Source organism: Quercus lobata, chromosome 6, assembly GCF_001633185.2.
Source record: "Quercus lobata isolate SW786 chromosome 6, ValleyOak3.0 Primary Assembly, whole genome shotgun sequence".
NCBI classification, from domain to species: Eukaryota; Viridiplantae; Streptophyta; class Magnoliopsida; order Fagales; family Fagaceae; genus Quercus; species Quercus lobata.
The window spans coordinates 21,286,678-21,299,290 of record NC_044909.1 but is presented as its reverse complement, the minus strand read 5'-3'; the positions used below and the strand labels follow the sequence as shown (position 1 = coordinate 21,299,290).

At 39.3% G+C, this 12,613-nt stretch overlaps 3 protein-coding genes across 3 annotated transcripts; 1 reads left to right on the top strand and 2 right to left on the bottom strand.

Annotated features, from left to right (window-relative positions):
• Positions 1 to 2,484: 2,484 nt before the first annotated feature.
• LOC115949969 lies at positions 2,485 to 3,177 on the bottom strand. Its single transcript, XM_031067227.1, has one exon. The coding sequence runs from the start codon at positions 3,175 to 3,177 to the stop codon at positions 2,485 to 2,487; it is 693 nt and encodes a 230-aa protein (XP_030923087.1).
• A 111-nt stretch (positions 3,178 to 3,288) lies between these two features.
• Positions 3,289 to 5,134, bottom strand: LOC115949968. Its single transcript, XM_031067226.1, has 3 exons — positions 5,093 to 5,134; positions 4,663 to 4,986; positions 3,289 to 3,441 (listed from the first exon to the last, which is right to left on the bottom strand). The coding sequence occupies exons 1-3, from the start codon at positions 5,132 to 5,134 to the stop codon at positions 3,289 to 3,291; spliced, it is 519 nt and encodes a 172-aa protein (XP_030923086.1).
• Positions 5,135 to 10,590: 5,456 nt separating this feature from the next.
• LOC115949967 lies at positions 10,591 to 11,052 on the top strand. The gene has a single exon (XM_031067225.1). It carries the CDS (start codon positions 10,591 to 10,593, stop codon positions 11,050 to 11,052), a length of 462 nt encoding a protein of 153 aa, XP_030923085.1.
• Positions 11,053 to 12,613: the final 1,561 nt, after the last annotated feature.

The following is a 12,613-nucleotide window of genomic DNA, read 5'->3' as shown; positions in this document are numbered from 1 at the left end:
TGCGATGAAGTCCGCCAGAGCTTGCGCCTTGATCGCTGTTCTAGGATGGTACTCGATGTCAAATTGACTAAGTTCAATTGCCCACTGGACCATTCTTCCTGCTGCTTTAGGCTTGTTCATTGATTTCTTGATTGGTTGGTCCGTCATTACAAGAATGGGATTTTCCTGGAAATATTGTTTGAGCTTGCACGAGGCTACTATTAGTGCAAACGCAATCTTTTCAATCCTTGGGTATTTGGACTCAACTCCTTGGAAGGCTTGGCTGACGTAGTAAACCAGAAGCTGCTTCTTGCCCTCTTCTCTAATCAAAGCTGCACTTACTGCCGAGACTGACACTGCTAGGTATAAGTATAGGTTTTCCCCTTCTTTGGACGGGCTTAGGAGAGGTGGACTGCTCAGGTAACGCTCTAATTTTTGGAATGCCGCTTCGCACTCGTCGGTCCAGGCAAAAGCCTGCTTCAAAGTCTTGAAAAAGGGCAGGCATTTGTTTGTAGCCCTAGAGACGAACCTGTTTAAAGCCGCTATCCTTCCTGTGAGTTTTTGAACATCCTTGACGGTTTTGGGTGAGGCCATGTCGATGATAGCTCGTACTTTCTCTGGGTTTGCTTCTATTCCTCTCTAGGACACCATGAATCCTAGAAACTTCCTCGAGGCTACCCCAAAAACACACTTACTTGGATTCAACCTCATCTGGTGTTTTTTGAGGGTTGCAAAAGTTTCCTTCAAGTCGTCCAGATGTGTGAGCTCTTCTTTGCTCTTGACGAGCATATCATCCACGTACACTTCCATGTTTCTGCCAATCTGTTGACTGAACATTTTGTTCACCAACCTCTGATACGTAGCTCCAGCATTTTTCAGCCCAAAAGGCATTACCTTGTAACAGTAGAGTCCTTAGCTTGTGATGAAGGCGGTTTTCTCCTGGTCTTCCTTAGCCATCTTTATCTGGTTGTACCCTGAGAAGGCGTCCATAAATGTCAGTAACTTGTGCCCGGCTGTGTAGTCCACGAGCTGGTCTATCCTTGGTAGAGGGAAGCTGTCCTTTGGACAGGCCTTGTTCAGGTCGATGAAGTCTACACACATCCCCCATTTCCCGTTTGCTTTCTTCACTAGGACGACGTTTACGAGCCATTCAGGATAATACACCTCCCGGATGAATCCAGCTGTCAAGAGTTTGGTAACTTCCTCTGCAACTACCTGATCTCGTTCTGGGGCGAAGGTTCTTCGTCGTTGCTGGACGGGTTTCCGTTCTGGGTCCACATTCAGCTTATGCTGGATGACTTCTGGAGATATGCCTGGCATGTCCTCGTGGCTCCATGCGAAGACATCTAGATTCTCTTTAAGGAACCTTATGAGTCTTGTTCTCATCTCGGGGCTTAACGTCGTCCCTATCTTGGTCGTCTTGTTCGCTTCTCCTTCTACCAATTCCACTGTTTCCAGGGCCTATATCCTGTCTTCTTCTTTTTCTTCAATCATCCATGTGTGGTTCTCCTTCCCAGCCAGGACGGCTTGATAGCATTCTCTTGCCAGGACTTGATCTCCTTTCACTTCAACGACACCGTTATCTGTTAGGAATTTCACCTTCAAACAGTAGGTTGACGTCGCCGCCTTCCACTTGTTGAGGGTGGGTCTCCCAATGATGACATTGTAGGATGAGGGACAATTTACCACCAGGAAGTCCACTTGTCTGGTCAACTGTACTGGGTAGGCTCCTGCCGTTACTGTCAATGTTACTATGCCCTTGGGGTAGACCCTGTCTCCGCTGAAACTGACGAGTGGAGAGTCAAAAGAGCGCAGTCTTTTAGGATCTAGTCTCAGCTGTTGGAAGGCTGGGAAGTAGATGATGTCCGCGGAGCTTCCGTTATCGACGAGGATCCTTTTGGTATTGAACCCTTCTATATTCAGCATTATGACCAAGGGATCGTTGTGGAGCTGCTTCACTCCCATGACGTCTCCTTCACTGAAGGACACGTCCTGGTATGTTCGTCGGTGCTTGGACGGAGGTATGGCGTGGACGCTGTTCACCTGTCTCTGGTATGCCTTTTTGAGTGCTTTAAACGATCCTCCTAAGAATGGTCCTCCTGTAATCGTGTTTATCTCCCCGATCACCTTGTGTGGAGGCTGGGACGGACGGTCGTCATCCCGGGAGAAGAATTCATGTTGGATTTTATTGTCGTCCCTGAACTTGCTATATTCTCATTTCTTCACATATTTCTGTAACTTCCCTTTTCGTATTAACTCCTCTATTTGCTCCTTTAGGTCTCTGCAATCCTCTGTGTGGTGGCCGTGATCTTTGTGGAACCGGCAATACTTGTTCTTGTCACGGACATTGGGGGATGAGTGTAATGGCCTGGGCCACTTGAGATAATGCTAGTCCTTGATCTGCATGAAAATTTTGTCAACAGGCATAACCAGAGGAGTAAATATTACCGTCCGAGGATTTTTATCATCCTTCCTCCTATTCCTGTCATTGTTCCGACGGTCTGGTCAATCTCTCTTTTGCCCCTTACGGTCGTCTTCCCTCTTGGCCTTGTCTCCTGGCTTCTCGGTATCTTTTATGGCAGCTAAAGCATCTTTAACATTCATGTACTTCTGTGCCTTCGAGAGCATCTCCACCATCGTCTTTGGGGGGTTCTTTGCGAGGGAGGCCACGAGGTCTCTGGACCTCAACCCTGCTTTGAAGGTCGTCAACTGCACATTGTCATCAGCTTCGTCCACCTCCAAAGTCCCCCGGGTGAATCGTTTGACATACGACCTCAGAGTTTCCTTCTCTCCCTGTCTTATGGTGAGTAAGTAGTCTACTGGCCTTGTTGGGCGTTGCCCCCATATGAAATGGTGCAAGAAGGCACTACTTAACTGATCGAAGTTGTCTATGGACGAGTTTGGCAACTTAGTAAACCATTCTCTTGCAGCTCCTTTGAGAGTTGTTGGGAAGGAACGACACAGTATCTCGTCAGGTGGTTGTTGAAGCCCTAGAGTCGTCTTGAAGGTATTAAGGTGATCCTGTGGGTCTTTTAGTTCGTCGAATGGCTCAAGTTGAGGTAAGCGAAACTTTGACGGCACAGGGCATTCGAGTACCGCGGCGGTGAAGAGTGAATCTGTAGCCCTTACCATTTTGTCTACGCTTCGGTTCGTCTTCTCCTTAATGGCACTCTTCAGTTCGTCCATTTCCTTCCTCATTTCTCGAAGGAGATCCGAGTTCTGCTCGTCTGAAGTAGTTGGCCTCTGAGGGGTTCCTCTCCGTTGACTATCCCTTTCTTCCTCCAGGTTACCCTTGGACTGTTTCTCTTCTTATTGAGCCTGTTGAACCTGCTGGAGCCATAGCTTCATTTCCTGGTTTTGTTTGGTGAGTTCTTCAATGGTGGCTACAAGGGCTTGGACTTGCTGGGCCAAGGCTGCTGAATTTGGGTTAGATTCCATTTGAATGTAGAGGGTTGACGGAAACTACGTTTTCAAATATGAATTTGAGAATGTCGTTTGCCACAGACGGTGCCAAACTGATGAAGTGTAAACTCGTCAGTCGTAGTAGGCAGATGGAACTCCCCGTCAGCACCTATGTATCTTCAAAAGGGGGTCACCGGTGTGGTGCCTGCCACAACGCCTCCGATGCCAAAGTTAGAACAGTAAAGCAATTCACAAAACTAGAAAGTAATAGGTGTTTTCTTAGAGTCTCAGTATCTATGTACCTTATGCTGCCAATGTAAGAAGTTTATATATGTGGTCTTGACTTCTAGCCGTTGGGGTGTTAATGCCTCTCTTTTGTAACGCCTCCAGCTCAATTATGGGGCTTTTATTAGGCTCCAACGGTCTGTTTTGCTAGTTTTGTAACTGCCCAGGTTACTTGCTGGCACCATTGAATGACTTTCCTTTCCTCGTCGGTGATGGCTTGTTCGTCGTTAGGGGTGACCTTGTCACTAGGTTGACCTCGTCAAGGTAATGTGTTCTCGTCATTCCCATCAGATTTGATATTAGAAATATTTATAGTCGATTACATCTAGAATTGATGAATACTATTATCATTATTTTCATCTACATTATATATAAAATAAAAATAAATAAATAAAAAATTAAGCTATATGATGATGCGGAGAACATCAGCAGTCAAGTTCGTCCAGAAGGTTTCCAACACGAGCTTGTTGAGAGTTCTGCAAGTAGCTGCAAAAAGATATTTTCTTAGGTGGACACTAGTGTGGTGCCAGTCAAGGAGTCTCCGATGAAAAAAGTAGGAAGAGATCAAGTTTGAGATTAAGTTTAGAACAATAAGAATTTAGTAATCGCTGTGTCTGTCTGTCCCTTGTCTAGTTTTGGGTTGCCTATATATAAGCTCTTCTTCTAGCCGTTGCTCTCCTTTAATGGTGGATTAAGTGTCTTCTTTGTAACATTTTTGGCCTATTTAATGTAGACTTTGATAAGGATCCCAACGGTCTTCTTGTTGATATGTAATTGTCGGGATATTGAATGCCTTCTTTATGGCTTTCTTCCATCGTCCAGGCTAGGTTCATGTGGACGATGGTCTTTATTGGGTTCGTCTGGACGATGATATTTATTGGGTTCATCACTATTCATATATATAATTTTGTTTATTTAGAACCCTAGCTTAAAATAGTTGTTGGCTTTATTTGTGTTTTCTATATTTCAATAATATATACGGGTGCATTTCCTTACCTGATTCAGATTTGGTGCACCAAGAGGAAGTCCTCTCTTGGAGCGCAACAACATGTAGCTATATAAGAAGGAGACGTGGTGGTGGCTGTACCTCCGTTGGCTATAGCAATTAGTACAGAGATCATAAGTGTGGCTAGCGTTGTCAAAGCATGCAACGCATGTGAAATAAAGTCCCAATTGGCACACTCCACAGCTCTTGCACCACACACCTCGGGTTTTCATGATGTAGTACAATGTGAGGACTTCCCAGAAATCCAAGCTATCATCCTGGTTGCGATCCAAACAACGGAAAAAGTTAGGGCTACAAAATTGTAGCTGGCTTGCCTGAAGAACTGGATGAACTCATTGTAGGAGACTCGGTTATTTCCATTTGTATCCATTGATTTGAAGAAGTTCCACACTTTGTTCCGAAGGAGAAATTATTATTTACACTAGGAGGACTACTAATGTGGTCTTCCTTAACCAATGACATGATGTTATCTATGCAAATGTATGTGTGAGCTTCCTAGTCAGTACAAAGAATAAAAAATAAAAATTACCAGATAATATTATATTTGTATAAATAACAACATTTTATTGGTTGGGAGGTCAGAAAGGACCACGTTAGCAGTTCTCCTAATGGACCTAATAATTTCTCGTTTCGAAGATCCTGATCGCAAATATTGTTATAATAAGCTGTAGCGGCCTTGTGTAACTTGGAAATTTTGCGGGGTTGACTCGTGAATTGCTTTAGGTGTTTCTTTTTTGGGTAGGTGACTACAAGTCTTTTAGCAAAGCTCCATGAGTTGAATTTATAGGGTCCGTTTGATAAGAGATTTTTAGTAACGTTGTTTAAATGTTATAAAAATACATGTGGATTAAAAAATGTTGTGAAAATATGTGTTATGATGTTTAAATACTGAAAACTGTTATTTAAACAACAGCACCAAACACCCCCTATACTATCACATTTACATTACACACGCCAAAGTCACCATCATAACATGTTTTCTTTGTTGTACTTGAGTAAACTAAATTCCTTTCAATTGTGTCGATCGGAACTTGTTAATGCTTTACCAGTTTCCAGGCCCAAATTTATTGCAACATGAACAACTTTTCTTTCACGCATGGACGATTAACACTAGCAGAAAACATTGGTCCACGTACAGGACCTGGTCAAGTAAAATGATAGGTAGAATTAAGTCAGTGCGTGAAAGAAAAGCTCTTCAGTCTAATAATAGACTTGGACTCTAGTAGCTAAGTAATCCGGCAACATAGGACTCATTTTTCACGCATCCAAAAAATCTTTCCCATATTTATTTTTATCATTCAAGTCTGGTTAATGAGTGAATATAATTTTATAAGGTTTAGGCCTATTGCTAGCCTACACAACCCTAAATTTAGAGGTTGAGTTCATACTATACCATTTTACGTTAGTGTTCTCAGATCTATAATAAAAACCTATTATCATGCACTCTTTCAACTAATTATCATGCACTTTTTCAGGTCTATTAGAGAACCATATTTTCATGAAAATAGTATATAAACAAACTTCTTCTATATATAATCTTATACTCACTAGTTTGATCCTCCTTCCTTACTCTTCCCTTTTCCTAGCTCCTACTTCCTAACTCTTCCCTTGTCATTTCACACTACACGTTTTCTTTTTTGTTCCTTCAGCCTGACTTGCTCTCATATCGCTTTCCTTGAGTAAATAGTAGGTTTTGTAGTGTTTAGAGGGGATAGGTATAGGGAGAGGAAGAAGAAAATTTTAAATTTAGCTAGGACTTCTTATAAAATATTACATTCACTAATTATTCCTCCAATTATTTTGTAACACATCATATCTAAATTTTACAAGTTTTCTCCTACGCGGAACTTGTGGATTGCTATCCAAAAGTGTGATCCTAAAAGAATTCAACCCTACCCCATATTGCTAAAAAATGTAACAGCGGACCTAGCCTGAGTGTAAAAATGATAGGAGGAATTGACTCAAGGTGCGTGAAAGAAAAGTTGGACAGTAGAACTAGACTTTAGGCGCTAGCACCTAGCAGACAGCCCACCAAAGCATGTTTAAAGGTGACTTGAATTCCATGAATATGATATTTATCTAGTGTAATTAATTGAATATACAATAATAGGCTGGAGTAATAGAGTATTTCTATTGATTGGTCACACACACACATATATACATATATATATATATATATATATATATCATATTATATATAATAAAAGTTGGGCTTAGACGCCGTAGTTGCGCCAAGTGGCTTCACCAAATTGCAGAAATTTTAATAAATTTTTAGATTTTAAGAATAGATATATACATATTTTTTGGATAAATATGACAAATCAAGTAATGAAATAAAGTAATATTTGATTTACAACTATAGTAGTTGTGTTTATCTGAAATGTTATCAACAAAGTCTAAAATCAATAGACTCTTAGTACATGTTTCTATGATATTAAAAAAAAAAAAAAAAAAACAGATATAACTACACTTAAAAAGAAAATAGCAAAAAAAAAAAAAATATAATAATAATACTACACGTAAAAAGAACCTTATTTTTTATAAAAACAAAAACCAACAACATAGTACACATTTATATGATTTTAACTTCTCCTATAATTTCTAAGTTGATAAAAATCATAATTTGATTACAATCCAAATTCTATCATAATTTGATTACAATCCAAATTCTATCTTAATTTGATTACAATCCAAATTCTTCATCTAATCCTTTATAAAAAAATTCTTAATTAAAAAAAAGGTAAAATCTAAGTTGATAAAAATCATAATTTAATTACAATCAAAATTTTATCTTTATTTGATTTCAATCTAAATTCTTTATCTAATCCTTTATAAAAATAAAAATAAAAATTTACTTAAAAAAAACCTGCAACATAGCACACGTTTGAGTTGAAAAAAAAAATCTTATCAAAAAAAAAAAAAGTTGAAAAACAAATCTTAATTAAAAAAAAAAAAAAAGCAACATAGAGCACGTTTTTATGATTTTTTTTAAAAAAAAATCGATATAGCTACACTTAAAAAGAAAACAACCAATAAAAAAAAACATATAATAATACACGTAAAAAGAAATAGCTCTACCAATTAAGTTTGAATCCAAGAGAAATTGAGTTGAACTAAAACTCTTGAATCCAAGAGAAATTGAGTTGAACTAAAACTTTACTAAACCTACTCCACTCTACTATTTAAGAATGCTAAAATCAATACATAAAAAACCAAAATTAATTAAGTGAAGAACTACTAAATGAAGGATTTGGCTTCTTCAATGAGAATAGCTATCTTCTTTTTACTTTTTACTTTTTACATTTTTCTATTAATGTAGTTCAATTATTGCTTAAATTCTATGCTTTTTTAAAAATATTTTACATAATGCAATTCATCTTAATTATTGATGTATTTTTTTGATTTAGTGTTCTTAATTGATTGTGCAGATTATTTCCTCACTTATAGCAATATCAAGTTGGCTAGATACAAATGACAACATCAAAATAGTTAGATACGGGTAATTTATATGTAAACTTTTACACATTTACATTGCAATACAATTTTTCTTTTTCTTTATGTACTTTCACTGAATCTATTTGGGATGGAGCTCATCTACAATATGAAATTATGAGATTTATGTGAGAAGAGCTATCTTCATTTTTTTTTTTTTAGTTTCTATTTTTCTATTAAAGTAGTTCAATTATTGCTTAAATTATATGATTTTAAAAAAAATTAGATAATGCAATTTATCTTAATTATTGATACTATTTTTTTATTTGTGGTTCTTAATTGATTATACAGATTATCTCCTCCCTTATGGAAACATTAAAGTGGTTATGATTGGTAATTTATAGATAAAATTTTACATTTATATTGTAGTCTAAATACTTACATTTTTTGTAATTTATGGATTTTTTTTTTTGGTAGTTTATGGATTTTTTTTTTGGCCATATATGCAAGAAATTTATCTATAATTAGAATGGAAAGATTTTTAAGTGCCACACACACACACATAATCAAATTACAATTTTAATACTAAGATCTTTTAAAAATTTAAAACTTGCCATAATTTTTTTTAAATATTTTATAATATCTTTTTTTGCAAAAAAAAAAAAAAATACTTACATAATATACATTTTCCATGTACTTAATTTTAAAAATATTTTTACCATTTTATTTGTTATTAAATTTGATTATATTATCAAAAATAATAATAATTTATATATAAGTTTTTTTACTAAGCCGTGCATCGCACGGGCATAATATTAGTATATATATATGTCATGGCTCCTTATTTTGACAGGATATAAATTTCTTAATTTGATATTTTTAAATATTTTTTCATTCCTATTAGGATACTAAATAATTGTCAAAAAATTGTATCTTTTCATGGTAAGACGCATGGTTTAGATATATCTTGGCGAATTCTAATTCTTTTCAAGTTGCAATGTAGAAATTAAGAGGACCTACATGTGTAATGAAGCTTGTAGGTGGCCAAAATGACTCATGGTGCGTGAAAGAAAAGTTGGTCAGTAAAACTAAAACAAGACTTGGATGCTAGCAGGCAACATGTAATGTGGTGATGTATAAATACGTGTGTTCTAGAAGCTTGCTCGTGGAGAAAATGGCTCAAGCTGTGTGAAAAAAAAGAAAAAGAAAAGAAAAAAAAAAAGGAGGTTCAGTAAAACCGGACTATTTTTTTTCTTGAGAATCAGTAAAACTGGATGATGAGAGTATTTTCGTCCAGCAGGAAGTTTTGTTACTCGTCCGTCCTAGATGTTTCTCTCTTTCTGTCTAGCTGAACAACCTCAGGGGCCGAAGATCCTATCCATGCATCTGTTGTCACATGGTCCCTCAAACCCGTCATAGCAGTAGATAGGAAAACCCGCAACAAGTGGAAACCGATAGTTAGGCAAATCCTCCTCCTTATCTACATACCAACGGATGGTTGGCCAAGCTGATGGATAGAGGTAGTGGTTTCTATAATTCTTTGCGTAATCTCCACGCATTAGTCCCCATAAGGAAATATCTTGCACATCACGTCCAAAAACCCTACTACACGCCCATATCTTCCCCAAATGGAAAAGATGCCCTAAAATCTCGAAAACCCTAACCCCGAATCTTCTCTACATGGAAAGGTCCCTACATCCAAGGGATCTTGATTCACTACTCACCACTATATAAGCATCAAGTTCTCCTAGGTACATAGAAAATCCCTAACTCTCTCACTATAGAGTTCTTAGAGATTTCTCATTCACTAACTTGACCTTCAGAGAGTCTTTGGCCAATATCACACCAATGCACTCTGATACATTCTTGGCTTCTTGTTCTTCAAGTACCCATTAGAGCGTTCAAGGACTATTAACTCATTGACAATTTTTGTGCATCTTCAGTTGGTGCCATTTGTGGGAATTTTCGAGTAATTGGCCACATCCTCACCACTAAGATGAAAGAGTTGTATGGTCCTAACACAATCAATGGCTACCATTAACTAGGAAATTGGTAATCCCACCAACGCACTGGAAAGACAAGTGCAAACATTGGCAACGATGGTTGAACGACTCACCCAGCGTAACTAGGAGTTAGAACAGCAACTAAACCAAAGGAACGAATGACACCTCGAGGATTGGCATGACGAGTGGAACAATGAAGAACAAAATGGCAGCCATCTCCCGACAAGAGACCGCTAGGAGAGGGAAGACTAAGAAGAAAGCAATATCAACAAGCGGGACGAGTCGAACGACACCGACCGTCTGTCAGAACTTGAAAGCAACGCAATGCACATGACGCAAGATATGCAAATGATGAAAGAAAAAATGGACATGATGAACGCCCTGAGAGGACGAGTATTTACCAACCTGGACAAACTAGTCCAGCAAATTGACTCACCCTTCACAGCACAGGTGACTTCTTTCCCCCTTCCAACCAAGTTTTAAATGCCACAGGTGGAAGCGTATGATAGTTCACGGGACCTGCTCGACCATTTGGAGTCTTTCGAAACTCTTATGCACTTGCAAGGAGTTCCGGATGAAATCATGTGTTGGGCATTCCCCACCACGCTTAAGGGACAAGCAAGGGTATGGTTCAACAAGCTAGCCCCCAATACCTTATCCACTTTCAAGGAATTGAGTGGGCATTTCGTCACCCACTTTATCGGAGGCCAGAGGTACAAGAGGTCCTTGGCGAGCTTGTTGAACATCAAACAACAAGACGATGAGAGCTTGAGGTCATACGTGACTCACTTCAATAAAGAAGCCCTATTAATTGATGAGGCCAACGATGGACTCCAATTAGGAGAGTTCCTTTTCTCCATATACAAGAACAACTCAAAAATGATGGTCGACATGTTATACAAGGCTACCAAGTACATGAACACAGAAGACGCCATGATTGTCTGAGGGGGCAAACCAAAGAAGAAGGAAAGACAAGAAGATCATTGTTAGGATAGAGGAAGAAAGTCAGCACTAACGAATGATCGAAGGGATGATAGGAGATTAAAACCCCCCTTCCAATAGGATGACCAACTTTATGCCTTTAAACACCCCACTAGACCAAGTCCTTATGCAAATAAGGGACGATGCAACGCTAACGTGGCCAGACAAGCTAAAGAGCAACCTAAACAAAAGACCCGGAAATAAGTATTGTTGCTTTCATCGGGACCACGGGCACGACACCTCCAAATGTTACGACTCGAAGCAGCAGATTGAGACCCTTATCAAGCAGGGAAAGCTACAGCGACTCATTAAGGGCAGGGAGAACTAGCCAAGGGACCCCGAACCTAATTAATAGGTCGATGAAAGGCCAAGGGCTTCGCTCGAAGAGATAAGGGTGATAGTAGAGGGAGTACGCTAGCTGGCTCTTCCAAAAAGGTGAGGAAGACATATTTGCGGATGGTACAAAGCATCCAGATTTCGAGTCGGCCACCCAAAGCGACCAGGGTTGACAACCTAGCCATCAGCATCACAGAGGAAGACGCATGACGACTCCATCATTTGCACAACAATGCGCTAGTCATCAACTTATCAATAGTAGACTTTAACACCCGATGGGTATTAGTTGACAACGGAAGCTCGGTGAACATCCTCTATTTCCTTGCATTCCAGTAGATAAAGATCGACAAGGAATGTCTTCTACCCTTGGACATGCCACTGGTGGGATTTGGCGACACCAAAGTCTTCCTAGTTGGAACCATCACCTTACAGGTGACCATTGGGACGTACACTCAACAACTTACTAAAGAAGTCATTTTCCTAGTTGTTGACTGTTCATTTGACTATAACGCCATCATTAGGTGACTTATGCTCAACGCATGGAGAGTAGCCACATCTACATACCACCTGCTGGTGAAATTCCCAATGAAGTATGGGATATAAGAAGCGCGCGGAGACCAAATGGCGGCTCGTGAGTGCTACGTGGTGATGCTAGAGATGGATGATCACCTTCAGGCGTTAAACATTGAGGAGGGGCGGGTCACAATGAAACCAATTGAGGACTTAGAAGAAATCTCCCTAGATGACAACTTTCTAGGCCGAATCACTTGTATCGGCACGCAAGCAGACCCAATTGTTCGCAAGGAGCTTGCCCTCTTCTTAAGGAATAATCAGGATGTCTTCACTTAGAGTCATGAGGGCATGTCGAGAATCAGCCCAAGCGTCGTGGTGCATAAGCTCATTATGAGTTTGTCCGGCAGAAGAAGAGAGTTTTTGCTCAGGAAAGAGACAATGCCATAACGGAAGAAATTTGCAAGCTACTAGAAGCTGACTTTATTAGAGAGGTATATTACCCTGAATGGCTGGCCAACATGGTAATGGTGAAGAAGGAAAATGAAAAATGGAGGATGTGTGTAGAATTCATTGACCTAAACAAAGCTTGCCTAAAGGACAGCTACCCGATTCTGCGTATTGACCTCCTCGTCGACTCAACGATTGGGCACCAGCTATTAAGCTTGATGGATGCATT

Excerpts from the sequence above, each read along its gene's own strand:
- LOC115949969 (XM_031067227.1), bottom strand. The coding sequence starts at position 3,177 with ATGAGGAAGGAAATGGACGAACTGAAGAGTGCCATTAAGGAGAAGACG.
- LOC115949968 (XM_031067226.1), bottom strand. The coding sequence starts at position 5,134 with ATGTCATTGGTTAAGGAAGACCACATTAGTAGTCCTCCTAGT. Across the intron at positions 4,987-5,092 it reads ACATTAGTAGTCCTCCTAGT|GCAAGCCAGCTACAATTTTG; the intron begins GTAAATAATAAT and ends CCAGTTCTTCAG. Across the intron at positions 3,442-4,662 it reads GTGCACCAAATCTGAATCAG|TTTCCGTCAACCCTCTACAT; the intron begins GTAAGGAAATGC and ends TTGAAAACGTAG.
- LOC115949967 (XM_031067225.1), top strand. The coding sequence starts at position 10,591 with ATGCCACAGGTGGAAGCGTATGATAGTTCACGGGACCTGCTCGACCAT.